This window comes from Podarcis pityusensis (genome assembly GCF_964106645.2).
Source record: "Podarcis pityusensis genome assembly, chromosome: 12".
Lineage (NCBI taxonomy): Eukaryota > Metazoa > Chordata > Lepidosauria > Squamata > Lacertidae > Podarcis > Podarcis pityusensis.
In genome coordinates, this window is record NC_138037.1 from 58,308,658 (window position 1) to 58,335,361 (window position 26,704).

General features: G+C 42.3%; 1 protein-coding gene across 1 annotated transcript in view; it reads left to right on the forward strand.

Annotated features, from left to right (window-relative positions):
* Positions 1-26,704, forward strand: part of CNTNAP2 (contactin associated protein 2) — a 1,044,505-nt gene that overhangs the window by 524,634 nt on the left and 493,167 nt on the right. Inside the window, exons 5-7 of the mRNA XM_080975740.1 lie at positions 17,393-17,602; positions 19,847-20,031; positions 23,179-23,322. Coding sequence (XP_080831866.1) covers positions 17,393-17,602; positions 19,847-20,031; positions 23,179-23,322 — 539 coding nt within the window. The remainder of the gene's footprint in view (positions 1-17,392; positions 17,603-19,846; positions 20,032-23,178; positions 23,323-26,704) is intronic.

A 26,704-nucleotide genomic window follows, 5' to 3' on the forward strand; every position in this document is an offset into this window, starting at 1 on the left:
GGCTGCTTTGCTTCTCAGTATTCTCTGGTTGGCCTCTGTTATTTTCTCTGACCGATGGAGAACCTACAAAGGACTCTATACGGGCTCTTGTGTTCCCCATAAGGGAATAAGGGCAGTTTTTTGTTTATTACAATCCATAAGGATTTGTGTCCCAAACAGCTTTGCAAATACTGTATTGTCAACAGACAGTAGACCTACATGGGAGGGAGGAAGAGATGGCAGAATTGTTTGGTGTATTAGCATAATCTCAAAAGCCAATTAAATATGATGTGAATTCATGATAGAGGCAACAATTATTTGGATTGGGGGAAAAGATCTCTGGGTGGGGCTACATAAACACATATAGAGCCCCACTTACACAACCCATCATGCAGGCAACGAAGGCCTGACACCTGTGGCTCACTGCATGTAGAAATGCACATAGAGAAGTGGAAGGGCTGAGAGTGGAAAGGGCACTCAATCAGAGTCGCAGTGTGGGCAGGCTGGGGCGCCATCACCCTGAGGCATTTTTTTGAGGAGGTGCAACCAGGTGTCCCCATGACAGGCTCCCTCGTGGAGGCCTGAGCCACAAGGAGGGAAGCCATGCTGGGGCCTGGCCTTTGGGGCTGGTGCAGAGATGGTGCCTCCTTCACCTCCTGGCCAGTGAAGGGACACCCATGCGCACCCTACCTCTTGACTGGCCACAAGGGTGCTTGTGTCTGTGTGCATCCAAGAATAGACGGACTGTTCACATATTCAAAATATACTCCCACCTCTCCAGCATGGCTGCAATGTCCAAAGGCATCCCCATTTGTCACCCTTCGCTGTGAGGGATTCTCTTCCTCTGATACCGTGTTCAGTGGAACTCAAGCATGGAAGAGACATCCTGAGCTACAAGGCCACTTCCGTTAGTTCATCCTTGACCTATCTGACCTTAACAGCAGGCCTCTACCTGACTCAGACAGCACTGATTTATTCTCTGTAAATACAAAAGAGGGTTAGTCATGATCTAAAGGATCATGTCAGGACAAGTCAGTCCTCGAGATTTTCATTCAACGCTTTCCTTGGGGAGAAAGGGAATAGAAAGGAGCCAATGTTAACATGGTTTTCTTTGTACCAGATCCCATGTTAACACACATTCCCAATCCTACATGCACTTTTTTATTTCCAGACCCCTCAATAGATTCTCTGAATCTTCTCTTTGAATATTTCTTGATCCCATCGTAGATAACAATCCTTTTTAGAACTTCTGGAAGTTCATTCCAAGGTCATTTCTGTCCTCAGAGATAATAGTAATATCTCTATCATAAACACACCACTTAATTACATCTGTTGGAGCTTTCAACAGTTGCAGCTGAGCAGGTCTGCCACCTCCCCAGAAGTCTGTAAAGTTTCTCTTTCCTAAGGGGAGGAGTTACCTGGAGCAAAGGTGAGCATTCTAAAGAAGGGAAGGGGAGTGAATTAAATTTCTCATCACTGTAAAACATGTTTCATGTGCTTAACTGAATTGGGAGCCTAAGATAAGATTGATGTTGGCCGTGAGTCCTCAGTGGCAAAATTCTGAGTACAAGAGGAGTGTTGTGTGCCAACATGGGGTGGAAGGCCCTAAGTTTAAGGAATGCAAATAACTGTTGATTAATTTACCAGTAGGGACAGTGCTTGTTGGAAAGTTCCTTTTGTCCTTGGTGCAGATTATGAATGGTCTAATGGAAGAGCCATGCTGCAGATGACTGTGAGCAAAGGGACTCAGGTACAGAGAAGGGCATGTGCTTGCAGGTCGCTTAAGTGCCTGTTTGGTAAAGTCACCTGTGGAGTGAGGCTTCTGGGAGACAAGGCAGCAAAGGGCATTTCTGGGATTACAGCAAGGCAGAGCAAGGCCATAAAAATGATGCTTTGGGGCTGTTTTGAATGATGTTTTGAAATCCAAGAGCAAATGCATGGAGAGCCTGTACGAGTTCCCGTTTCAGATGTTATTCTAGAAATACGGGAAAAGGATGTTTGTTCCTCCTCTACCCCATAGTTACAATGCCCCAAAGTGTCGCCAGCCTGCCAGCTATGCTGTTAATTTATTTTTGCAGGCACCAATTATCATTTATAAGAGTCCAAATAAATATCAGGATTACCTCTAGTGTCTTGAGAGTAAGAAAATAATAAGATTTTCAGCAATAAGACATAATTTATAAGCAATAGATTCACTTAATAAGCATTTCGGAGAGATCAATAAGCATTTTGGAAAGATCAATATATCTTGAGAAATAATACATAAATTATATGGTTTAATCTTACCTCATCATCCTGGTTGGAGGTTTGTGTTCTGGTGTTTGAGAGAACACATATATTTTCTTCTGTCTGAGGTGGATGGAAGGCTGAGTTCCTCAAAGATTGAAATATTGTCTTTATTGATGGGTAAGGATATATTGTCAGGAGAGTTAAGATTTTTTCATACATTAATTTTTTCATGAATGGTTAAAATCAAAGACATGATTGAAACAATTCTTGCAAAAATGTGCCTGATACATGGGATGGTTACAAATTAATTGACAAATATAATGAGGACTTGCAGTTGCCTCTGGTTAGGGAACAACGTTAATACTCAATGTGTTAAAAAAACCCTTTCTACCCCACCCCCCTTCGCCACCCATCTATGAGAAAAGAAATTAAGTTTAAAAGTTATGAAAAGGGAGAGAAAATTCCAGTGAAATTCTCATGAGTTACAGAGGGGTGGGGTTTTTTGGGTGCATCTTTTGAGGTGATCAAGGGGTGTTTGCAGGTGTCATTCCTTCCACTGCACAAATCATCTCACCAGAGGTCCTCAGTCTGCAGCCCTCCTGAGTGGCAATCTTTCAAGTAAAGCCCAGGGGAACTCTTCCCATGTGACTTTTTCAGAGTGCAGGCAGCCAGGGAAGCTCCAGAACGCTGGAGAAATGTTTGCACACAGATAGTCATTGGTCACCTCACAGTGATAAGGTAAGCTCAAAGCCCTGCCAAGCACCACAGTTCTTAGAAAGTGTCCCAAGAATGAAAAGTGGAAAAGCCTCTTTCACAAGGGACAAACACTTTTAAGGAAATGGAGGACCAATTCTGGCACAGCACTAACTAGAAGATTCTTCCATGGCTGGTAGTTCTTCCTGGGCTATCCAGCAAGGAAACCCACAGGCTTTTCTGCATTGCCATGCTAGATGGGCAAGGTCTAGTCAACCGCAGCCCGGCAGATACCACCTGAAGTTCACTAGCAGCATAGCCTGTAGGTGACAGCCGTCCCTTCTGTCCTGCACACAATATGTTGTATTTGCTCTTCTTATGGGAGCCCCCCCCCCCCACTCCAGCCCAGGTTTGTATTGCTACCTACCTGGTGATTCATGATGTGCTTCCTGATTTCTCGTGGCAGGATCCATGCCACTCTGACTACATTGGAATAAGAAAGTAGGGTGGGTGCAGTGCCCAGGAAGTTTCAGACTGATACAGCCATTCAAGCACTAACTGTATGGTAAAATGGCTGTGTGCTATCTAGGCAGTCCCCTTATAGTTTGGGTTCTTCGATTCAGAGGCATTTAAAAATTTCTTTCCATTTGCAATTAACGTGACCCTTGGCGCTTGTGACAACTGCAGCTTCAGGCAGATGGGGTGACTTCCACACGTGGAGACTGAGGCTCGGGCAATGGTTTGGCATGATACAAAGACGTCACCATCGATATCGTTTGCATTCTCCCTTTTTCATGGTAATAACAAAAAAAGTAAATTACTGAGGCTTTCAAATATGCGCCATAGCCTTCCAAATAAAATGGCAATGTAAGTCTTGTTACTTGCTTATATAGTATCCCTGGAGGGCAAAGTCTTTCAGAATTTACATTGCTTTGTGGATCTGTAAGATGGCAGCATAATCCATCACTCAATAAGCAGAAATCCTCAATAAAACATTTCTCAGCAATGCACTACAATCTTGTTTTGTTCGAATTAGTGTAGGCATACATAACTTATAAAAATGTGTGCGCCAAGCCTTTGTTTATTTTGCAGAAGATAGAAAATAAAATTAGATGTCCAGAACCACCATGTTGTACAATTCTTCTTGGACTGTATTACTTACTTTTGTAGATTAGTGATTCTTATCTTCAAATCATCCTGGGGGCAGGGGATCCCTCTGTGTATAGGAAGCTAGTCTGTCAGGCAGAAGGATTCCAGCTTCAACTTTCCCCAGATTTGCCATTTTCTTTTATAGAATCATAGAATTGTAGATGGAAGGGACCCGAGGGTCATCTAGTCCAGTTCTGGGCACCACAGTTCAAGAAGGACACTGACAAACTGGAACGTGTCCAGAGGAGGGCAACCAAAATGGTCAAAGGCCTGGAAACGATGCCTTATGAGGAACGGCTAAGGGAGCTGGGCATGTTTAGCCTGGAGAAGAGGAGGTTAAGGGGTGATATGATAGCCATGTTCAAATATATAAAAGGATGTCACATAGAGGAGGGAGAACGGTTGTTTTCTGCTGCTCCAGAGAAGCGGACACGGAGCAATGGATCCAAACTACAAGAAAGAAGATTCCATCTAAACATTAGGAAGAACTTCCTGACAGTAAGAGCTGTTCGACAGTGGAATTTGCTGCCAAGGAGTGTGGTGGAGTCTCCTTCTTTGGAGGTCTTTAAGCAGAGGCTTGACAACCATATGTCAGGAGTGCTCTGATGGTGTTTCCTGCTTGGCAGGGGGTTGGACTCGATGGCCCTTGTGGTCTCTTCCAACTCTATGATTCTATGATAGTCCAACCCCCTGCACCTCCTGTTTTGCATGTAAGATAGTGTTTCTCCCCCTCCCCCCAAAAAAAATGATTAAAGGGACAGACAGTGAGGGTGCCCAATGATGTTTTAATACTTTTATTATTTTATTTTGCAGTTTGCAGGAGTATTTTTGTTGTTGTTCTGTTTGTACTTCTGTCTAAGACATAGCAAGCCAGTGGGATGTTGTTCATATCTGACAGAGGTGCTGAATTTATTTTGCATATTTGCATTATGACTTAGGTGCAGAAAGGAGTTAATGATGTCTTCAATAGTCCGAAGATGTCTGCCTCTGCATTCGAAGACACACTTGAGACTGATTTCTGAGTGGCTAGGTGAGGGCAAAGTAGCCACCTCACAGCTCACTCTAAAGAACTCTGATCTATCTGTAGCAGAGTAGGAGAAGGAGCCAGAGTTTTAATAAGCATTCTTTTTGAGTGTGCTGTCACTCCTTGACATCAGTTGCCAAGTCCTATTTTTATCCTAGAGACAAGAATGTAGCCCCCCCACTCCCGCCTGAAAACAGCCTTGAGTAAGATACAGCTTGTGACACAGATGAGTCCAAATTAATTCAATTTATTTAAGAGTAATACTTTATAGCAAACTCTGCTCCTGAGTTGCACTCAAGAGGTCATTTCAAAACCAGTTTAGAATTTAGTTGCCAAATAAGTTGGTGGCGTTTGGCCACCAGTTGCAAACAGTGTTAGATATCTAGAAGTTATTTGCGAGGCAATGCCTTACTTCTGAACTGTTCACACTTTGTTTTAAAATGGACTGTGGGAAATGGGAAAGAAGAAGAAGAAGAAGAAAAGTTCGGATTTGATATCCCGCTTTATCACTACCCTAAGGTGTCTCAAAGCGGCTAACATTCTCCTTTCCCTTCCTCCCCCACAACAAACACTCTGTGAGGTGAGTGGGGCTGAGAGACTTCAGAGAAGTGTGATTGGCCCAAGGTCACCCAGCAGCTGCAGGTGGAGGAGCGGGGAAGTGAACCCGGTTCACCAGATTACAAGTCCACCACTCTTAACCGCTGCACCACGCTGGCTCTGAAAGGAGATTGTTAGCCACTTTGAGACTCCCTAAGGGGAGTGAAAGGCAGGTTATCAAGTCCAAACTCCTCCTCCTCCTCCTCTTCCTCCTCCTCTTCTTTATGCTTTCCAGGCAGGCCTCTCCCATTGCACACATGTGCGTTTGCGCAAGGGCCCTTTCGAGCTGTCATAGCCATCTGCCAGAATCAGAGAGAACAAAGGGGGTGGGGGCACATTTACCTGACCTGCACCAGAACCAGGGGTGACCCCCAAACCAGCCAGGGAGACAGCTTGCCATAGCTTTTAGCACCTCTCGGGGCGATGAATGTGGCCGTTGTCAACATCTGCCCTGAGTCGCCCAGCTGTAACAACTTCATGGTGAGTTCTGGCACCCATTTTTCTTGGAAAAAGTCCTGGGTATAGTGATTTGTCTGTTGCTTTCTAGGGCATTTGCAATTGATTTAGAATTTGACCGTGACAGCTGTGTGTACTTAGACATCCATGGCTTATCTGATAAATGCACACATCGCCCGAGGTCACTGCTCATTGGCACAATTTAGTATGTGACTCTGACTTCCAGATCCCATCCGAACTCCACTGACTCTCCTGCCTCACTGGGAGTGTAATTATTTTGCAGGGCACAGCTAGCTCCCTTTTTCAAAAATAAAACAAAACACAATTCTCTTATTTGGAGAGAGGGGAGTCTTTTTTGGAGGGGAGAATAGAAAATCCATCCAATACAGGATTATGCCTGGCTTTTCAGCTTATTTTAGGAAGAGGGAGAAAGCCCAGCACACTAATGTTTAAATTGCCTCTGAGATTTAAGACATTTACCTTCCAGGTTTAAATCTCCAAAAGTTGTGAACATATCTTTGTTAATTCCTAAAGCCTCTTCACAGTAGACATATTGAGGATAACTGTGGGAAAATGTTTTTCAGTGTTTCTACATGAAACACCCACGAGGAAGAATGGAGCGTGATCAGGAAGAAAAGGCAGTGTTTCCTGTTTTGGACTTTTTCAAGAGAAAAATTAGCAGGCTGCACTCAAATCTTTGAAACTGGTCTGAGAGATTTGATACATTTACAAGTTTTGAAGGGATATATTAAAATAAAACTTTTGTGATGGAGGTGGGAATCAATGTATACTTTCAGATCCCCTTTAAAAACTCCTCATTTGGGTTGATTTTGTAACTTAAATGTGCCTCAAATGTGTGTGTTGGGGGAAAACAGGCAACGGATACTCCCATCAGTCAAGGTTATTCATGGAAATGTTATTTTACTAGCATGTGTTTTCTTAAATAAAGGTGTACTTTCTGAAGGTCCTTTCCGTTACAAAGATCCATCAGAGAACATGGAGCAGCCAGAGGTGGACAACTGTTGAATACAAGACATTGGTGCAGATCTGCTGCCTGGAATCCACACTCCCTGCCTTAAAAGCCACTTGCAGGCTCCTGGTTTCTGAGAGATTTGAAGGAAGACAGAGAGATAATAGTAGTAGTAGTAGTGGTAGTAATAATAATAATAATAATAATAATAATAATAATAATTTATTTGTACCCTTCCCTCCCCGGCCGGAGCTGGGCTCAGAGTGGCAAACAGCATATAAATAATACCATATGCATAAAAACAAGTAATCAATCGATTAAAATGCACCCCAAAATTAATTCAAATAAGTTAAAGTTAAAGTTAAAACTGAACAAATGACAATCCTCAGGTTAAAATGGAAAACAGTTAATATTCGCCAGAACCAACTGTTTCAACTGATCCTATAAGGACCTGTGAGCGGGCTGGGAAACCTCCTTCGTGCTTGTTCTTATACAAAGAGAAAATGAGTCAGACTGAACCCTGGCCAAAGGCCTGGCAGAATGGCTCCGTCTTACAAGCCCTGCAGAAGGATGTCCTGGTCTCTTGTGAGAGAGTGATCCACCAGGCCGGGGCCACAGCTGAAAAGGCCCTGGCTCTGGTCGAGGCCAGTCTCCATGGGGCCCGGGATCTTCAGGGTGGCACTATGTAGATTTCACGTGAGGTTGTGGTTAAGGAAATCATGTCCACAGTTTACCAGGGGCTATTATTACACTTGCTCTACTGTTTCATTTATGACCATGTATAATGTTGCATCATCTCTGGTCATGTAATATGAAAAATGAAGTTATATCTATATATATATATATGTGTGTGTGTGTGTGTGTGTGTGTGTGTGTGTGTGTGTGTACCAGTGATTTTGAATACGTCTGCAGTATAAAACAGTGTTGTCTGAAAAGCTGAACCTCTCCTGATAGAGATCATGCTTCAGTCTTTCTGCAGATAGAACTATTTTACCCTTTAACCATCTGCGGACTATCTAAACATGCTCTTAAGACTTTGGGATAATGGCAAGTTTAGAAATCCACCCTAGCAGCTCGTATAAAAAATATACTTTCTTTATTCCACATTTTTATGTCTACTCCATTTCAGTTTTTGTTTTTGTTTTTTATAAGATATTTATTAGGATTTTTTTTAAAATATTACAATAAAAAATGAAAAAGAAAATACAAAATAAAAATGATTAAAAACACTCAGATTTTCCATTGCTTATTTTTCTTTAGCTTGTTTCCTGGACCTCCTCATACCTCCCTTTTTTGTATTCCAGTTCAGTTTGTTGGTTCAGCAAATCCTTACCCTCTTTGTTTATCCTAATCTTTGGTCTTAAAATAGTAACGTTAGATTTTTACCTCTTAACAACCCCTTTTTCATATTCCCTTAAAGCATTACAGCTAGAAACCACTTAATTTCTATCCAACATCATTCTAACATTCATTAATTTTACAATATTTCTGTAGATAATCTTTGAAGTTCTTCCAATCTTCTTCCACCGACTCTTCTCCCTGGTCTCGGATTCTGCCAGTCATTTCTGCCAGTTCCATATAGTCCATCAGCTTCATCTGCCATTCTTCCAGAGTGGGTAGATCTTGTGTCTTCCAATACTTTGCAATGAGTATTCTTGCTGCTGTTGTGGCATACATAAAAAAGGTTCTATCCTTCTTTAGCACCAATTGACCGACTATGCCCAGGAGAAAGGCCTCTGGTTTCTTCAAGAAGGTATATTTAAATACCTTTTTCAGTTCATTATATATCATTTCCCAGAAAGCCTTAATCCTTGGGCACGTCCACCAAAGGTGAAAGAATGTACCTTCAGTTTCTTTACATTTCCAACATTTGTTATCGGGCAAATGATAAATTTTTGCAAGCTTGACTGGGGTCATGTACCACCTGTAAATCATTTTCATAATATTCTCTCTTAGGGCATTACATGCCGTAAACTTCATACCTGTGGTCCATAACTGTTCCCAATCAGCCATCATTATGTTATGACCAACATCTTGTCCCATTTAATCATAACAGATTTCACCGTCTCATCCTGAGTATTCCATTTCAACACAAGTTATACATCTTTGACAAAATCTTAGTTTTGGGTTCTAATAGTTCTGTTTCTAATTTTGATTTTTCCACCTGGAAACCAATTTTCTTATCCAGATTATATGCCTCCATTATCTGATGATAATGAAGCCAGTCTCGCACTTTGTTTTTTAATTTCTCAAAACTCTGCAATTTCAATCTATCTCCATCTTGTTCCAAAATTTCCCAATATTTCGGCCATTTGGCCTCCATATTGAGCTTTTTCAGAGCTTTTGCTTCCATCGGTGACAGCCACCTTGGGGTTTTATTTTCCAATAAGTCCTTATATCTTATCCAAACATTAAACAATGCTTTCCTGACAATATGGTTTTTAAATGCTTTATGCGCTTTGACCTTATCATACCACAGATATGCATGCCATCCAAATACATTGTTAAAACCTTCTAAATCCAAAATGTCAGTGTTTTCAAGAAGCAACCATTCTTTCAACCAGCAGAAAGCTGCTGATTCATAGTAAAGTTTAAAGTCTGGCAGGGCAAATCCACCTCTTTCCTTTGCATCTGTTAATATTTTAAATTTTATTCTAGGCTTCTTGCCCTGCCAGACAAATTTAGAAATATCTCTCTGCCACCTCTTGAAACAGTCCATTTTGTCCACAATTTGCAATGTTTGAAACAAAAACAACATTCTAGGCAATACATTTATTGTTACCGCAGCAATATGGCCCAGCAGTGAAAGCTTCAAATTTGACCAAATTTCCAAATCTTTTTTCACTTCAGCCCAGCATTTTTCATAGTTGTCTTTAAATAAATTTTTTGCTGTCATGTTAATCCCCAAATATTTAACTTTCTTAACCACTGTTAAACCTGTCTCATTCTGAAACCTCTCTCTCTCCATTGGTGTTAATTTTTTCTCTAAAACCTTGGTCTTTAACTTATTCAACTTAAATCCTGCAACTTGACCAAATTCTTGAATCAGTTCTAAAACTCTTTTAGTACTAGATTCTGGCTCCTGTAACGTCAATACTAAGTCATCTGCAAATGCTCTCAGTTTGTACTGTTTGGCTCCGACCTGTATACCTTTAACCAACCGGTCCCTTCTAATCATGTTCAGCAGAACCTCCAGGACCGATATAAAAAGCAATGGGGAAATTGGGCAACCTTGTCTTGTCCCTTTTTCTATCCTAAATTCTTCCGTCACCACATTATTTACAATTAGTTTAGCCTTTTGTTCTGAATAAATTGCACTTATACCGTTTTCAAAACCTTGGCCTACCCCCATCCCCTGTAGGTTCTTCTTCATAAAACTCCAAGAGATATTATCAAAAGCTTTCTCTGCGTCCACAAATATCAAAATAGCTTTGGTATTTATGTTCACTTCTAATTTTTCCAAAATATCAATTATATTCCTCAAATTATCGGACAAGTGTCTTCCCGGGAGAAAGCCCGCTTAGTCTTTATGAATCTCTTCCATCAATACTTTTTTCAATCTCTTGGCCAAAATGTCTGCAAAAATTTTGTAATCCACATTAAGTAACGATATGGGGCGGTAGTTCTTAAGCTGAGTCTTTTCGGTCTCTGTCTTCGGTATAAGTGTAATGTACGCCTCCAAGACTCTGGTGCCCTTTTCCCTTCCAATATTTCATTGCAGACTTCCTTTAAAAGTTGTAATAGCCACTCTTTCCAAGATCTATAATATCTAGAAGTCAGCCCATACTCCATTTCAGTTTTTGGGCTCGAAAACAGTAAACAGTAAACTTAAATTAAATTGCAGTCCCCTGGGACAGGGAAGCCGTGGGCGGCAGGGCCCAAAAATGGTAAAATTGCTGTAAAGACAGGACGACAGATGCCAACAGGCTTTGGCATAGGCATTGGGTATGAATCCTGAATCAACCAACACATGTGTAGGCTGATTATTTTGCTGGGTCAACCAAGGATACAGACCACCCTATTTATTATTATTATTATTTTCAATTAATATTTTATTAAGATAGTTTCAGTTATAAGAAATAATGTGAAAAAAGAGAAAATGAATGAAGGGGGGAGTGAAAAAAAATTTACAATTACAATAAAAAGATATAAATTAATACACTAAATATAGTCAGTTGCATTTCCATACATTATTATATAGATATATATGTAATATTATTGCCCTAATATGTGTATGATTATTAATTCTGGGAATCCTCTGATTCGCTGGAAAGACTCATGGAATCTCTTGAGTCATTGTCATCCTCTTCCTCGCTGTCCTGGGATTCATCCCCATCGCTCTCCATCTCCTGCCTACCCTGTGCCTCTGTCCCTGAACCCCTGACACCTACTATATTCTGTATAAACTCATTCCAAATGTCAGTATATTTATCCAAACAAAATCTGTGTCTATAAGCAATCTGTTCATACGTTGCAAGTGCTGTCATGTGATTGACCCATTGATTAATGGGAGATACAGTATCTCAGGTGTCTCAGAAGCTGAAAAAGCTGCCGGTCCAAACAGCGCTGTTACCAGATTCTGTGACTGCAGATATTGCCATTGGGCTGCATCTGATAGATGATATTGATCTTTTAGAACAGTATAAGTACAGTGGTACCTCGGGTTACGTACGCTTCAGGTTACAGACTCCGCTAACCCAGCAATAGTACCTCGGGTTAAGAACTTGGCTTCAGGATTAGAACAGAAATCGTGCTCCAGTGGCATGGCGGCAGCAGGAGGCCCCATTAGCTAAAGTGGTGCTTCAGGTTAAGAACAGTTTCAGGTTAAGTACGGACCTCCGGAACGAATTAAGTTCTTAACCCGAGGTACCACTGTATAGAATTCATATTCCTCATCTATCAGTTGTTCCAAAGTCAATACACCTGCTTCCACCTAATTTTTCCACATTACCATCTTTTTTCCAATTTCTAAGATAGGATTTGCCTACAAAATCAGTTTTGCATGTGAAAATGGATCAATTTTGTTTTTATTGGACAATAGTTTCCATCTCTTTCTAACTGACTTAATTGTTTGAAGAGTCTGCTACAGCAGACAAGGTAAGCGGCCATTAGTTACACATTATCAAGGAACCCATATAAGAGTTCCCCAGGGATGCAAAAATATATTCTATTTTTATAACAGGAGGCTTTTCCCCTGAATTATTTGTTCAACAGTTTGTTCGTCTTTTTAAACTGGGGAGTTATTCTAGACTTACTAACCAGTTAAGCATGGCTTGGGTCTAAACGCACCCTCCCAGCAGCAAAAGTCCTCTTCCAAATACAGAGGGGTTGTCTCTGACGTGCCAGAATAGTGTTATATGAGAAAACAGAGATCTGGGTTTTTAAAAAAATAGAATTTAGATACTATAGTCTGCAATGCGCAAACTGTATAAAGTCCAAATAGACTGCAGCCACAATAGATAAAAAGGCCACAACAGAGCACAGCAAGAAATGCTTCTAATGGCTTAGTCTGCACACATAATATCTTAAAGAGTGTGTTCTCACATAAATACCTAGCTTTTCATATAGATGATCCTTAGACTCCCTGCTCCAGATTACTCTTCCATCTGAAGCATGGCGGTGGATGGGGATCCACAACAGAGAGTTACAGCAAAGGTGTGGGACTATTCCACAGCAATTCCTCTCCTTTAGTGCTGGATTTTAGGTGACTGTTTACTTCTGATGGCAGAAACAGACAGAGCCTGGGTTGAACAAGGGTCCCTGTTGTTTAAGGTTAAATACCCATAAAAAGCCCCATGGAGGGAAAACTACTGGTGCAAGAGGTCCACTCACCTTTCCTGGTGGGCGGCGTTGTGGCCAGGCAGCCGGGACTTGGCAGTGATCTGGCCGGGGGAGTGGGGAGTTGGTAGCCCATTCTGTGTTGTCCCAGCCATGTTGCCGGCACTGGGTGGAGCCATGCCCAGTGTGGCCCCGCTGAACAATCAGCGCTGTGAGGGGACGTGGCTGCAGGAGATTTAACTATGGTAGCCAGACGGGACCTTCTCTCTCACCTTTTGCACTGGCTCTCCCAACCCACCCACCCTTTATCCATGCTTTGCTCTGATATGACCTCGCTAGGGACAACGGTCAACTGACATATTGTTGTGGTCGGGTAGGAATTTCCCCCACTTGGCAAATTGGCACCAGCAGTTTGGTTTTCACCTACCTCGTAGCAATTGTCACAACTTTGTGAGGTTAGGCATTGGGTAAGCCTTTGTTTGGATGGAGGGGAGGTTGTAGCCTCTGCCTGCCCCATCTCAGTTAAGGGGAGTGGGTGGCATTGTAGTCTAAACCACTAAGCCTCTTGGGCTTGCTGATCAGAAGGTTGGCAGTTCTCCCCGCGATGGGGTGAGCTCCCATTGCTCTGTCCCAGCTTCTGCCAACCTAGCAGTTCAGAAGCAGTAAGGATATCTTGTTAAAGGGATCTGGGAGTGTGGATTCTGTCAAATGCCCAGACAGAAGTCATGTCACAACCCCAACGTGGACCCCTCAGGATTACTATTTGATGTAATCCCTGTTAGTGGTTTACCCTTAGATGGACTCCCTGCAGACGGGCAGGAGTTGTGATATAGCCTGGCTTTGCCCAATGCATAAGCCAGTCTTTCTCAACCTGTGGGTCCCCAGATGTTATTGAACTCCCATCACCCCTAGCTAGCAAGGCCACAACTCAGGGATGATGGCAGTTGTAGTCCAACAACATCTGGGGACCCACAGGTTGAGAACCGCTGGCCTAAACCTAACCGCTCACATCTGTAACCAATGAAGTTGTGGCCTATTTGAACCCATAAACCAAAATACTCTTGTCCGTCATGGGGGCCTTGGCACACAACAAACCAAATGGTGCCAGTTCTCTTCCCAGCCTCCTTTAACATTTAAGGACTACAGCAACCACTGCCCCATTCTATTTTATTTTATTTTTAGCAGTTAAATGCCACCTGTTGCAGCACCCTTTCAGAACCACAGTTTGTGTGGCTCACAGCCTCAATGCAGGGGATATCTACATAGCTGCTTCAGTTTGTAAAAACCTAGCAACTTGAACAGGGTTGCTCTGATTGAGCAAACCTCAAGGTGCTCAGCCAGGCCTCCCAAGTGAACTGGACCTGAAACATGAGAATGGGATCTAAGGAAGGAAGATTGCCATCTGCTCACCATATAACAGTCTCAAAATTGATGCTGTATGTGGTCAGGAAGACTTTTGAGAGAGATGTTTTTCCTTGCCGTCCCTCTTTTTGATGGTTATTCAAGTGGTTTGTAGTTTTAAAGGTGAAAGGGACCAGCAGTTGCATAGCTTGTGGTTAGTAGAGGAATGGGAAATTGTTAAGATGTAACTGCAGGATGCCTATAGTTATCTTTTCAACTAAATGCTACAAGGGCCAGTGCACCAAATGTGTTTGCTTATGAGGTTAAACATTCCCTTTCAACATGCCTTTGGAAGATCTCCCTTTAGGGCTTAATTCAAAGTGTGCTGAAGCCTGTGGATGGATTCCTATTGACTTCAATTGACTTTAGATCAGCCCCCAGATGCTAAAATACGACTGCTGCATGACTCAAAGGGAATGGTAATTCAGTGGCTGTGGGGGTGCCATAATGAGGAAGCCAGCTGCGAGAGGATGCAGGCAAGGGAGTTCAGTTTGAAGAGCACATTTTATTACATGCTCAAGATTATGGCCTCCACAAACATGCGAGACAATCTCTGGGGAGTAGAAAAAGCACTTTTGTTTATATTGCTATTATTACAAGTGCATAACATATCCATTCTTGAAGAAAGACTGTGCTCTGATACCCAGAAAATGCAGTTTTGAACTGTTAGGGGGGGGAACCTAGAGCATCTTCATTAACCTTATCAAGATCATTTGGTCTTCGTCCAAAGTGTCTTGCATGTTTTGCTCCAAGAGGACCTTCTGGGTTCACTTTTAATTTCACTATTGGTGAAATCTGGGATGCACAGAATCAATTGAGAATTTTCACTAGCCTCATAGAAACACTACATATCCATTGAAATCTTCAATATATTTTGCTTAGGGCGAGACCTCCAAATTTACTGTACACTTTCTTTAGCCAAAATTTGTGCAGCAACACTACCGAAAAAATGTTTTAATCAAAACAATATGCAAAAATCTAAATACCCCATTTATTGAGTGCATAACAACAAGAACTGCTTCCATATGGTACAACCCTGCTATTCTGAGGAACGTGAAGGAACTGAATAGATGGAACTGGTCGCATGGGATTTCCACACCAAACAACACTCTGATCAGGCAAGAAAGCCTCACGTGATCAGGTTGTTAGACTACTCACATACAGTGCCCAGTGCTGTGCAATTGCCCTTTGTGTATATGGATGCATGAGCAAGTGTAAAGCAGACCAGAGTTTCGCCTTTTGAAAACACTGAAAGTACCAAATGTTACTTCCCCTTGGAGTGATTGCTGCAGCCAGATTCTGCAGTGGCTTCCCCAAACAATTAGAAAATGGGGTTGTTCTCAGAGGAAATGTGGGTATTATTAGATATAAAAGGGGATCTGTTATGTCTCCTGGTGGTTATGAGTTTAGAAACAAGAAATATGGGTTTACAAGGAGGCTTTGTTGCGTCTCCAGCATGGTGACCTTTTCTGCTGGGTTTATTGTCTTTTCCAAGGTTTTTAATGAACACTGGGATGTTGGTTATTTTGTGAGACAAATTGAAAAAGTCCCCTGTGCCCTGTTTTGATTCGACTACATGCCGTATGTTACAAGTGGCTAATTTGAGTTTTGCATTTATTTATGAACTAATTCCTACACTCGAATGTATAATTCATAAGATGATGTGTGGATTGATAGTGTTGGCTGCTCTTTCCAGACAAGGACTGTTTCTTACAAGGGGTTTATCACTGCAGGTTTTTCTCCTTCTCTCTTTTTGCTTGTTGTGAAGCAGGCTGCATGCAGTGGACTTCAACATATCCTTGGACTTTGCTGTATGGCCCTGAAACTATGGGTGGATATATTTTATTGCTGGATTCATGTTTTATTTATGTGACTACATAAAGGCTCAAACTCTGAACTCATTTGGGAAATAAAGGCAGGGCAGTCATCGCCATCCCAGAGATATTCAGACCCTGCAAATTGTTATGGTGTAGTAGCTAAAAGTGACCAATGAGTCGTTATGTTCTGGGTTCAAGTTTAACCTCAGCTAATAATTCAGAAAATGTCACTCCATGGTCCCCATTTGCAATATGGCAATAATAATAATCACGATAGCTGACATCCCTTAAAGAAATGATTTAAGAATTACTGAGAATTACTACACTCCAAAGACTTGAAATGTGGCATGTAAATGTTTGGGAGGTTTTGAGAAAGGACATTTTAAAGACTTGGAATATTTAAAATGATAGCAACTTGAGTGCAGATAAGCCAATGACATAAGAACCATAAATGCTACATTTTAGAGAAATTCTTCTCTGCCCTCAGCTCTTTTTTTAGGGGGGATTATAATTTGATAAATAAGTAATACACAGGTTTTAAGAATCATTTGATGTAAGAAAACCTCACTCATTATTTATTATATATAAGTATAATCTAGGATTTACAAACTCTAATTCTGGCACTCAGCCCAAAAAGGGTTAATCACCCATACCTTCCACTATACCCAATTTATCATCATCATCATCATCATCTGCTGTGTACCCATGACATGCAAACATAGCCCAGGTGTTGCAAAGGTGAATAATCTTTTAAAATTTATGGCATGGAGCATTCACACAGGTAGTTGCTTTTTGGAGGTCTTCTCACAGTGGTCGTTATTTAAACTAGACCTATAGGTTGGAGGAATATTTATCCAAAGGTCATCCGGTCTGCTGATGGTGTGCAAAATACAGTCTGATTGCTCTGTAACCTTCCGGGGGGGGGGGTTAGGGATGTGATGGCCAGTGGTTAGTCTCTCTGTATTTTTCTGCAAGCAGTCTAGGGCTGGAACCAGCAACTGAGGGCCACAGGTGGAATGTTATGTTGAAGCTAAGGAAACCATATTATTGTTTGAGAATGGACTGTTAAAAAACAACAACCATGCTCACCTGTTAGTAAGAAAGAAGAAAACCTAACATTAAATAATATATTGAGATAATGTTCCTTTTCACATTATTTTAGTAACTTATAGCTGGGCAAAAATGGTTTCAGGATACGTGTTACATTTTTGCATGCTCCAAATATATGTGCCTTTGTTTTAGATGGCCTCAGTAATGCATAACTGCTCAGAAACCATTTTATTTATCTTTTCCCTTTAGGGGCTGATGTTATCAATTTTGATGGCCACGTTGTATTACCGTACAGATTTGGTCACAAGAAGAAAACACTGAAAACGTTGAAAGATGTGATCGCTTTGAAATTTAAAACCTCTGAAAGTGAAGGTGTAATCTTCCATGGGGAAGGCCAGCAAGGAGACTATATCACCTTGGAACTGAAAAAAGCCAAACTGGTGCTTAATTTAAATTTAGGTAGGATTCAGTGTCTTGGTTTTTTGTTTTAAAAATGCATATTAATTTGCTTTGCATTAATTTGATTGACATATACAGCACTGGGCTTTATCCTTTTCTTCATCTTTGTTTTCTGTTTCCCATGCTTCTCTGAAAGAAGAGTTGAAATCGGTTGCTGGTAGCAGTGCAGCCTCTTATACATTTGGAATGAATATGGATTGGTTTCCAAAGCTTTAGTATTTTGTGCTAACCCTTCTCCTCCCAAGACCATCAAAACTCTGACACCAGAAAAAAGGTGCATCCTGTGGACTGTCGATAGACTTCATCTCGGACTCTGGCTCTCTGTCCCTGGCCATGTTTTTGTCATGGATTCTCCTTCATATCACAAGCCTTGAGTCCTGACTCTCTGAACTGTCCTATGAACTGGGATCAACAGAAACAATGCCCTTGTTATGCAAGTAAGGGTTCTGTAGGGAGAATATGTGGCCTAGTGGCTAACATCAGATGGGAAGGGTATGAATGATAAAATTATTAAAGACATGATGTGAATGAGATGCCTTAAATGAGCTCTTGCATAATTCTGGCACAACAATCTTCAGATTGTAATTGTTTTTGTCCTGTGAATGGAGTTTCTCTCCCTCTTTGTCTCATTTACACTCATAAGCCTGCCTTCCAGGCAAGTAACATCATTTCCATACGCAAGTGGGGAACCAAAGCTTCAAGAGAATGACTTGCCCAGGGCCATTCTGTGTGAATCCACAGAGCTGAGCTGGGACTGAACACTCTGGAACCAACTCACTAGCCAGGTTTATACATTACGGTCTGAAACAATCTGGCACCGCATGCCGGGGGGGGGGGGTAAACTTGAGTCTTCCCTGTTCTTGTCTCTCATTGTCCACTACACCTTTTTTCCCCCCTTTTCTTGGCATAAAGATCAGCCATTTTTGTTTCATGCAAATGAGAATAGCATAGCTTTACCCTGCCCAGTTTCTGATGAATGACTCTGAAATTCTCCTCATTTCCATTTCCTTTCACATATATTTTCTTAGTTCAGTCAGGTAGTTATCAGGATTATAAATGACATCTCTTACATATGTACTTAGCTGAGGTGAGAATATATACTCTCAGGTCAGAAATGGGGTTAAGAAGGTTCTACTGGGAAGAGAAATTAGAAACCAAGAATCCTTTAACACAACACTTGGATCAAATTGCAGTCAAAACATGAAAAAATTCAGAAGGTGACTGTGCCACATGTCTCAGGCTTGATTTACTGCTATGTTGTTCTTTATTGCAGTTGAAAATCTTTCATTGCTTGACTTCAGTGGCTAGCTCTTGCCTGATAACAGCATAACTTGAAAAACTCAAGGATTCCTATTGGGGACAGAGCTCTCTGTGGCTCTTAGTCATGATAGCCAGGTGGAAGAATCTCCATGTCCAGAGGCAGTACACCTTCGCAGGCCCTGGGGGAAGCCATAGCGCTTAGTGGCATGCTCTTATTGGGAACTTCCAGGAGTGTTTGCTTGGCTACTGAGAGAAGCAGAACACTGGATCCATCAAGGCAGTTCTCAAGCTCTTACAGGCTGTGGGAGAATTCTGTGGTATCTCAGAAGGTGGACAAACAGACATCACGTTCCAAAATACTAAGCAGATGTTCTCATGCTTTTATGATCTTGCATGCAAAACATACGCTCTACCACTGACCTACAGACCTTCCATTTATTGAATCTAGTGTTTCACCACAACTCTGCATGAAAAGTACCTCAGTATTTGCTGTGATCTTATCTGTTACTTTGTCATAAGCACTGCTGTTACTGCTTTTTAGCCACACTTCTTTAGAGCTGGACTGGCCAACATGATGTCCTCAAGATGTTGTTGGACTCCCACCAGCCCTAGCCAGTGTTGCCCACGGGCATTGAAATTCAACACCTAGAGGACACCATTTGGGCTATTACTCTTTTAGAGCTTATTCAGACTGTTCGTTTATTCAGACTTTTTGTGTTCCCTTAGTCACATCCCAAGTGGTTCGTTATACGTGATCTAAGGTGCTACTGGAAGGATTTTTTAAAAAATTTTGTTTCAACTATGGCAGAGCAACACAGCTACCTACCTGTAACTAGAAAAAAATGCTACCTTACAAAGAATATAGTATTTGTGAATGACAGGGCATTTTATTATAGTAGCATAGCAGCAACAGTGGCATGACAACTCACTACGTGGCCTTACATTTGAGGTATTCAATATTTCCTGCCCTCTTCTTCCTCTCAGGTAGCAACCAATATGGGTCAATTTATGGCCATACGTCTGTGACAACAGGTAGCCTCTTGGATGACCACCACTGGCATTCTGTAGTGATAGAGCGCCATGGGAGGAACATCAACCTCACGCTTGATAGGCATCTGCAGCATTTCCGGATCAATGGGGAATTTGATTACCTGGATTTGGACTATGAGGTAAACAATTACACCCCTTACTCTCCGTACAAATAAACAAATGACGCCCATCAGTATTCATTAAAATACTTTGAAAATGGTCAGGTGATTTGTGCCTCTTGTGCAGTTCAAAAGCCCATCATTTAATCTAGCGTTGGTTATCTCTCAATTCTCCCTTATTACTTAGCCCTGTTCTGCTATTACCACAAAGATGGCAAAAATGGCTTGGGGCATTTCTGTCTGTCGAAGCCCATTGCAACGTCAGAGCAGATCAGTCGGTGCCATTGTGAGACACAACATCAGGGAAGATGTCGTCGCTCAATGGTGGAGCATCTGCAGGTCCAAATTTCAGTCCCTGGCATCTCTCATTGTAAAAGGATCAGATAGTAGTTGATGGGGTAAACTTCTGCATGAGACCGCGGGGAGTTACTGTCAGTCAGAGTACAGTGTGCTGGGGTAGACTGACAAGTAGGCTAGAACATATGAAGAGCCCTGCTGGAACCAACCCCAGGTGCAGCTGGCCTGGCATCCTGTCTTCACAGTGGCCAGCCAGGTGCCTACGGAAAGCCTACAAGCAAACCCTTCAAATGGCATCCAGATGCACACTGCCTCCACTGTCATCACACAGCCATCATGGCCATAGTTACAATAAATGTATCCTCCTTCAATTTGCCTTATCCCTTTGTAACATTGTCAAAGTTGGTAGCCCTGATTTAGTATAGGGCAGCTTCCTATGGCATGCAAAGAGGTCAAGGAGGAATCATAGAGTTGGAAGGAACCACATGGGTAATCTAGTCCAACCCCCTGCAATGCAGCAATCTTTTGCCCAACTTGGGACTTGAACCCATAACCCTCAGATTCAAAGTCACTTGCTCTCCTGACTGAGCCCTTCTGCATTTTTGAGCCCTTCTACCGGTTGGAACCACCACTCTAGATTGAACAGTCCCTGGAAGATTCCATCATCTTAGCTTCCACTCCACATGCCACTAGTTCTCCAAACCTCCTCACATGCTGCCTGCCTCCATTCTGTAAGCCGACATATTCCTGTCGGGGGATTCTACAGGCTGGCACCCTGGTTCCATAACCGAGCCTTTGACGTTGCCTTCCATTTCCCCCTGGTGCTCTCTCCTGCTCTAGGGCACTTCGCTCCCCCTGCCCCAGAAGTCTTTGATGGTTGTGCTCCTAATGGAAAGGGAAAGGAAGGTAGCTTAGGAGTGCAATAGCAAGCATTTGTTCTAGTAAGGCTGTGTTTAGAAAAGAACTCACTCTGAAACTCACCTACAGGTGGTATCTAACACCAAGAAAACTAGCGCTAATATGCCCAGGAACCTCACCAAAATGCTGGAGAGGGCCACCTCCACAGGCACATACCTCCACATGTGGTGGGAGTGCCCCAAAATCCAACTATTATGGACAACAGCCATGTGAGAAATATGTAAAATAACTAAGCAAGTATTAGGCATCACCCTAGAATTGGCCCTACTAAACATCTTCCAAGACAACAATGCCCATTTACACCACAAAGCACTCATAACCCACCTACTTTCAGCAGCCAGAAACATCATAACCAGACACTGGAGAGACCTGTCAGGAGTAAGCATGGACCAATGGTACCAAATAGTATGGGAAACAGCCTTACTAGAAAAATTAACCAATAAACTGAAACTGACACAGGGACAAACAGAAGAAGACACCTTCACCCCGGTATGGCTCCCCTTTATCACGTACACAGCCCAGCAAGACAATGACAATAATCCACCAACAGTATATAAATCAATATGGCTAACCTGATCCAAAACACCCACCCACCCCACTCACACACGAAAACAAAGATCACCACAGCCAATCACAAACAAACAACCACACCCTAGGCCAACCCCAACCTCTCTCACCACCAAAGGAACACAAGTGAACAGCAGAGAACCTGCACAAGCAACGCTGACACCAAACCCTACATACATTAAGCAATATAGAAATATCGCCACCCGACCCCCACCCATCTTTCCCCCCTCCACCCCTTTTCTTCCTAATGTCTCAACAAAAGAAACTGATTTGTAAAAATGTTACATGGAAAAAATACAAGAGACATTACATATACTTCTGTAAAACAAGAAAATCTTTAAGAAAAAAAAAGAATATTCAGTTCAATCTAAGCGGCATACCCCTTCTTGGGCAAAGATTATTTGGGTACCCTTTGAAACCCTGCCTGCCTACCACACCATTGTAAAGGAATAGCTTCTGGCCCCAGAAAGCCCAATAAGGCTCCAGGCCTTAAGTTTGACAATCCACTTATATTTTTTATTTTGGAATTAGAATATAATTAGAATGTCATGCATTGTATTGAGTTTGTTCATCTTTCTAAATCAGGGATGGCTACTTCCTGGCCTAGGGGTCTAATATACCACCAGATATATTCACTGCCCCACCCAAGAGGTTTTTGCTGCAGAAGATATAGTACTGAGGTGAATGGGAAAGCTTACAAATGCACCCTCCCCAGTCATCAAGTTGATCTTTGGATGAGTAGGGAGGGGTGGTGTGTGTGTGTGTGTGTGTGTGTGTGTGTGTGTATGCGTGCGCACACACACACACATACTCACGTGCAGGAGTTTGGCTACACCCACTATTGGGTTGCTTCCCAGAACGAATGTGACCCTCAAGCAAAAAAAGGGGGGGAGGTGCCTCCACATTCTAAATAGTGTGTTGAATGTGCCCAACCTTTTAGACGTTTAGATTCTCTAGTCAACTTTACCTAGAATATTTAGATAATATCTGAGCTTGGCTCCAGTCTATTTCCAATGGAAATTATAGTAATCGGTAGGATGTGTAAAGCTTTGCACAAGAACCCTCCCTGGCGGCTCCCAGTTGTATCACCCTGCTGATCAAGAAATTGGTGGAGCTGCTGCAGTTGCTTGCTGTAGGCAAGAGAACTCCACATCACAGCTCATGGACCATCACTAGATCAAATAATATGTTCATAGGCTTGTTGTTGATTCATCTAGTTAAGTCTTCACAAATATGGGCAGCAGATAATAATAAAATCAATTCTGCACAGGTTTGTGTCACTTAACATTACCTGTGGTTCTGTGTTTAAAACTAAACTTGTTAATAAAATGCAAGAGTTAATGGATTGTCACTCTATTTTGAAATGTTTCATGCTTCTTTTCAAAGATCACGTTTGGTGGCATGCCATTTTCTGGGAAACCAAGTTCAAACAGTAGAAAGAATTTCAAAGGTTGCATGGAGAGCATAATATATAATACCAATAATATCACAGATATGGCCAGGAGGAAGAAATTGGAGCCTTCTAATGTGGTGAGTACATCATTTTGTGATCATCTAAATTGAAACACAGCAGTTTATTTATATTTTTGTACGAATTTACAGCTCCCTTTGTATTACTGCCAGATTTCTTGAAATAACTCAGTGCACATGTGAAGGATTATGAGCTGCTTTAAAAGCAAATTCCATTCATTCCTTTAAATACAAACTAGACCCTTGAAATGTCTTCCTATCATGCAGGGAATTTTCTAGTGGCCTGAATGAATGCTGTTAAGCCTCACAGTGGAAAAAGCCATTTCTAATAACATGTTTGTGCTTTTAAGAAGCTTAGGCAAAAGGAAACAAGCAACACATAATTCGCCCCCCCCCCATTGACCAATAATTTGAGATGTTATTCCAAATTTCAGTCTGGTATCTGAGTTTAGGAACTAACATCTTTTTTGAGGGGCACTTTTAAGCTATTTACATAATGACCCTTAACCAGCATTCTTCTCATAGTTGCCTATTATGGGCACCAATTTTACATGCTACCTTTTACCAGCTGCATGGTTGCTCTCATGCCACACTGGGCAATGTCAGGGGCCGACTTTGGTCTTTCAAATTTCCGTGGCACCTTGTGCAAGCCCAAAATTTGTTCCCGACGCCTCTTGCCCTCCGTTCTGCTCAATTCACTACGTCATAGTTGTGTCGCCCCACAGCACCCCCTGGGCTTGGTGCCCAGTAGGGCAGAACCAGCCACACTGCCCTAAATCCACCTCTGGCAATGTTCGTATCTTCCTCTAAACTCCCCTGGAGGTGGTTGACCGCTATGTCCGGAGCTGCTAGGCAACTTCGGTATAGGCATTATGGCATAATGCCATTTGCTGCAGATCCGCTCTTAAAAGGTTAATAACCTAGAGCAAGTGACTCGATTCTCCATTAGGTGCTAAGTCCATGGAAATGGATGTAGAATACAATTTCTCCCTGTTACTGGTGGTATTTCATTTTCTTCTTATTTAACTCCACAGCAAGACCTGTATAAGCAGTGTTAGTAATGCATGAGTGCTTCAGCAAGAAACTATTGTGAGCTGGTATAATTTGAGGGCTCACTTGATATCCAGTGCAAAGAGAGGCTATAAAAATTGCCATCTCCTTTGTTTCAAGCTGAGTTACTTCCATTGCCTTACCTCTAGGAAAACAAGATCAATTTTCTTCTAATTAAATCAGCATAGATTTTCATTTCTCCCCTCTCGCTCTCTTTGTTGCTGTTATTGCCCCATGGGATTAGTTTAGCATTAAAAAAAAGATTACGATGATATGCATTCTTTGAAGAATCTGAAATGAAATGCAGCATTTTTTTTGGCTCCAAATATAGGATGGCCATGTAGGCCTCACCACAGCTCCACATACAATTTGCATATGCTGGTAAATATATATAGATACAAATTTAGAAACAACTGCCGTAAGGCTCACCATAGTCTGGAAGACTGTGACCATGCATCCTGTGCTCCCATTCAGTCTTGATGTTCAGATGGGCAACATCAAGGTTCCTCCCCACCACTCAAATGATGCTTTATCTTTAAACTGGATTTGGCCAAGACAGCCCTCCAGATATAGGATGCCTTCAAATAGAGGACTGCCTCCTATGAAGGAAGACCCATGGGCACCCTGTCCAAATGCATGCTATGTCCAGAAGAGAGCGCAATGGAGATGCTTCCTCTAACCCATCACCATGTATTAAAAAGAATGGCATGACCTGCTCATGGCATTGCATCTTTGGCCACAACGTCCACAGCATTAGCTGCAACACTAAACTCAGGGATGAATATGTGTGAACAGTTTTCCTAGAACTTCCTAATGCATGCCTGTACTCCATCCATGACTATTCCTCTCCACTTTCACCACAGGTTTTTTTTTTAACTGAGCAAGAGCACACTCCTTCAAAAATGTCCTGACACCTTCTTGCATAAAGAATGAAGCGGGCAGGTCAGCCCTGAGGGATCTTCTTTTTAAAATAAAAAATAAAAAAACCCTTCCATTATTTCATTGTTTGTAAAATGGGAATAAATTTCATTTCCTTTCCACATTTCTCTGTACCTTATCATGGGTACCTGGCTTATAACTTTGAAAGAGGCATGTGTAGATCCAATAGTGTAGACAGATTTTCTGCTCATATTAATTTTTCCAATTTTCTGTAAGAGGAAGGAGGACCATGATGGACAGAGCAGAGGAAAGAAGCAAAATTAAGGCAAGAGGCAGCTATGCTACAGAGGGCAAGGGATGGGCTGGGAATGAGAAAATAAAAGGAGATGATTCAGGGGGCTATGCTTATTAATGTTGGGTGTATTGGTGGAATTTTCTGGATCATCGTAGAAATGCTAACTAGATGTGGGCTCCTACTGACTCCTGCTGCTTTCAGCCTACATTAGTCCTCGTCCATGTGCATGGGGGGGAACAGGGGTAGGGAACATTATGGCCTTGTGGGACTACCTACCTGCCAATCTTCTGACATCATAATGGTTTCAGATCAGGGGTGTAGAAGGGGAGGCGGTGGGGGCAGTCTGCCCCAGGTGTCATCCCTGAGGGGGGTGACAAAAAGGCACATCATGGGGGGCTTGCCCCGCCCCCGCACAGCTCTCTCCCCCCCCCCCGGCTGCACAGTGCGGCTGCCGCTCCGGGCTTCCATGCAGCTAACTCTGCCACTGTGTCAGGTGACTGACGGTTGATCCCATCTGCCCCTCAAAGCTGGCCCATGGGGGTGAGAGTGACCACGCAGGACTGGACTCCCCACACAACAGCTGATGCGCAGAGTTCACTCCTGCGTTGTGGAGCGGTTGAGCGTGCCTGCCAGCTGCCCTTTGGGAACTAGCTTGCGCCCCCGAATCAAGCAAGATTGACCTCCCTGTGCACCATTTGATGCGCAGGGAGTTCAATCTTGCTTTCCAGTTGCAGGATCTATGCGCACCACTACTTGTTCCACACCTGATATCACATGTGGCATCAGGGATTGGGCCAGTGTTTGTGGTTTTGGGAGAACGTCCTTGTGGGCCAAATGGGAAGGTCCTGGTGGGCCAAATTAGTCACAGGTCAGAAGTTCCCCACCCTTACGTACAGGACTGTTGCAAAGATTGCAAATAAATACTGCATGTGTAGCACTCTGAACTCTTGAAATTGCCAAGCACACACACACACATGCAGTATATGTTATTTTACTTTGCATTCCAAGGTTGTTACTAAATTTTGAAATTAGGAGCAAGTTTAGATTTCTTGCGCACAAGGAATCCTGTGGGAAGTGAGCAGAGTTTATACATTTCTCAAGGATGTTCAGTAACTTTCATACATCCCTCAGTAGATCAACATGCTCTCTTTTGAACATTGTTTTACTGCATTCAGGAGGAAATTTTAAGGTCTCTAAAAACTGGGTTTTTTTAGAAAT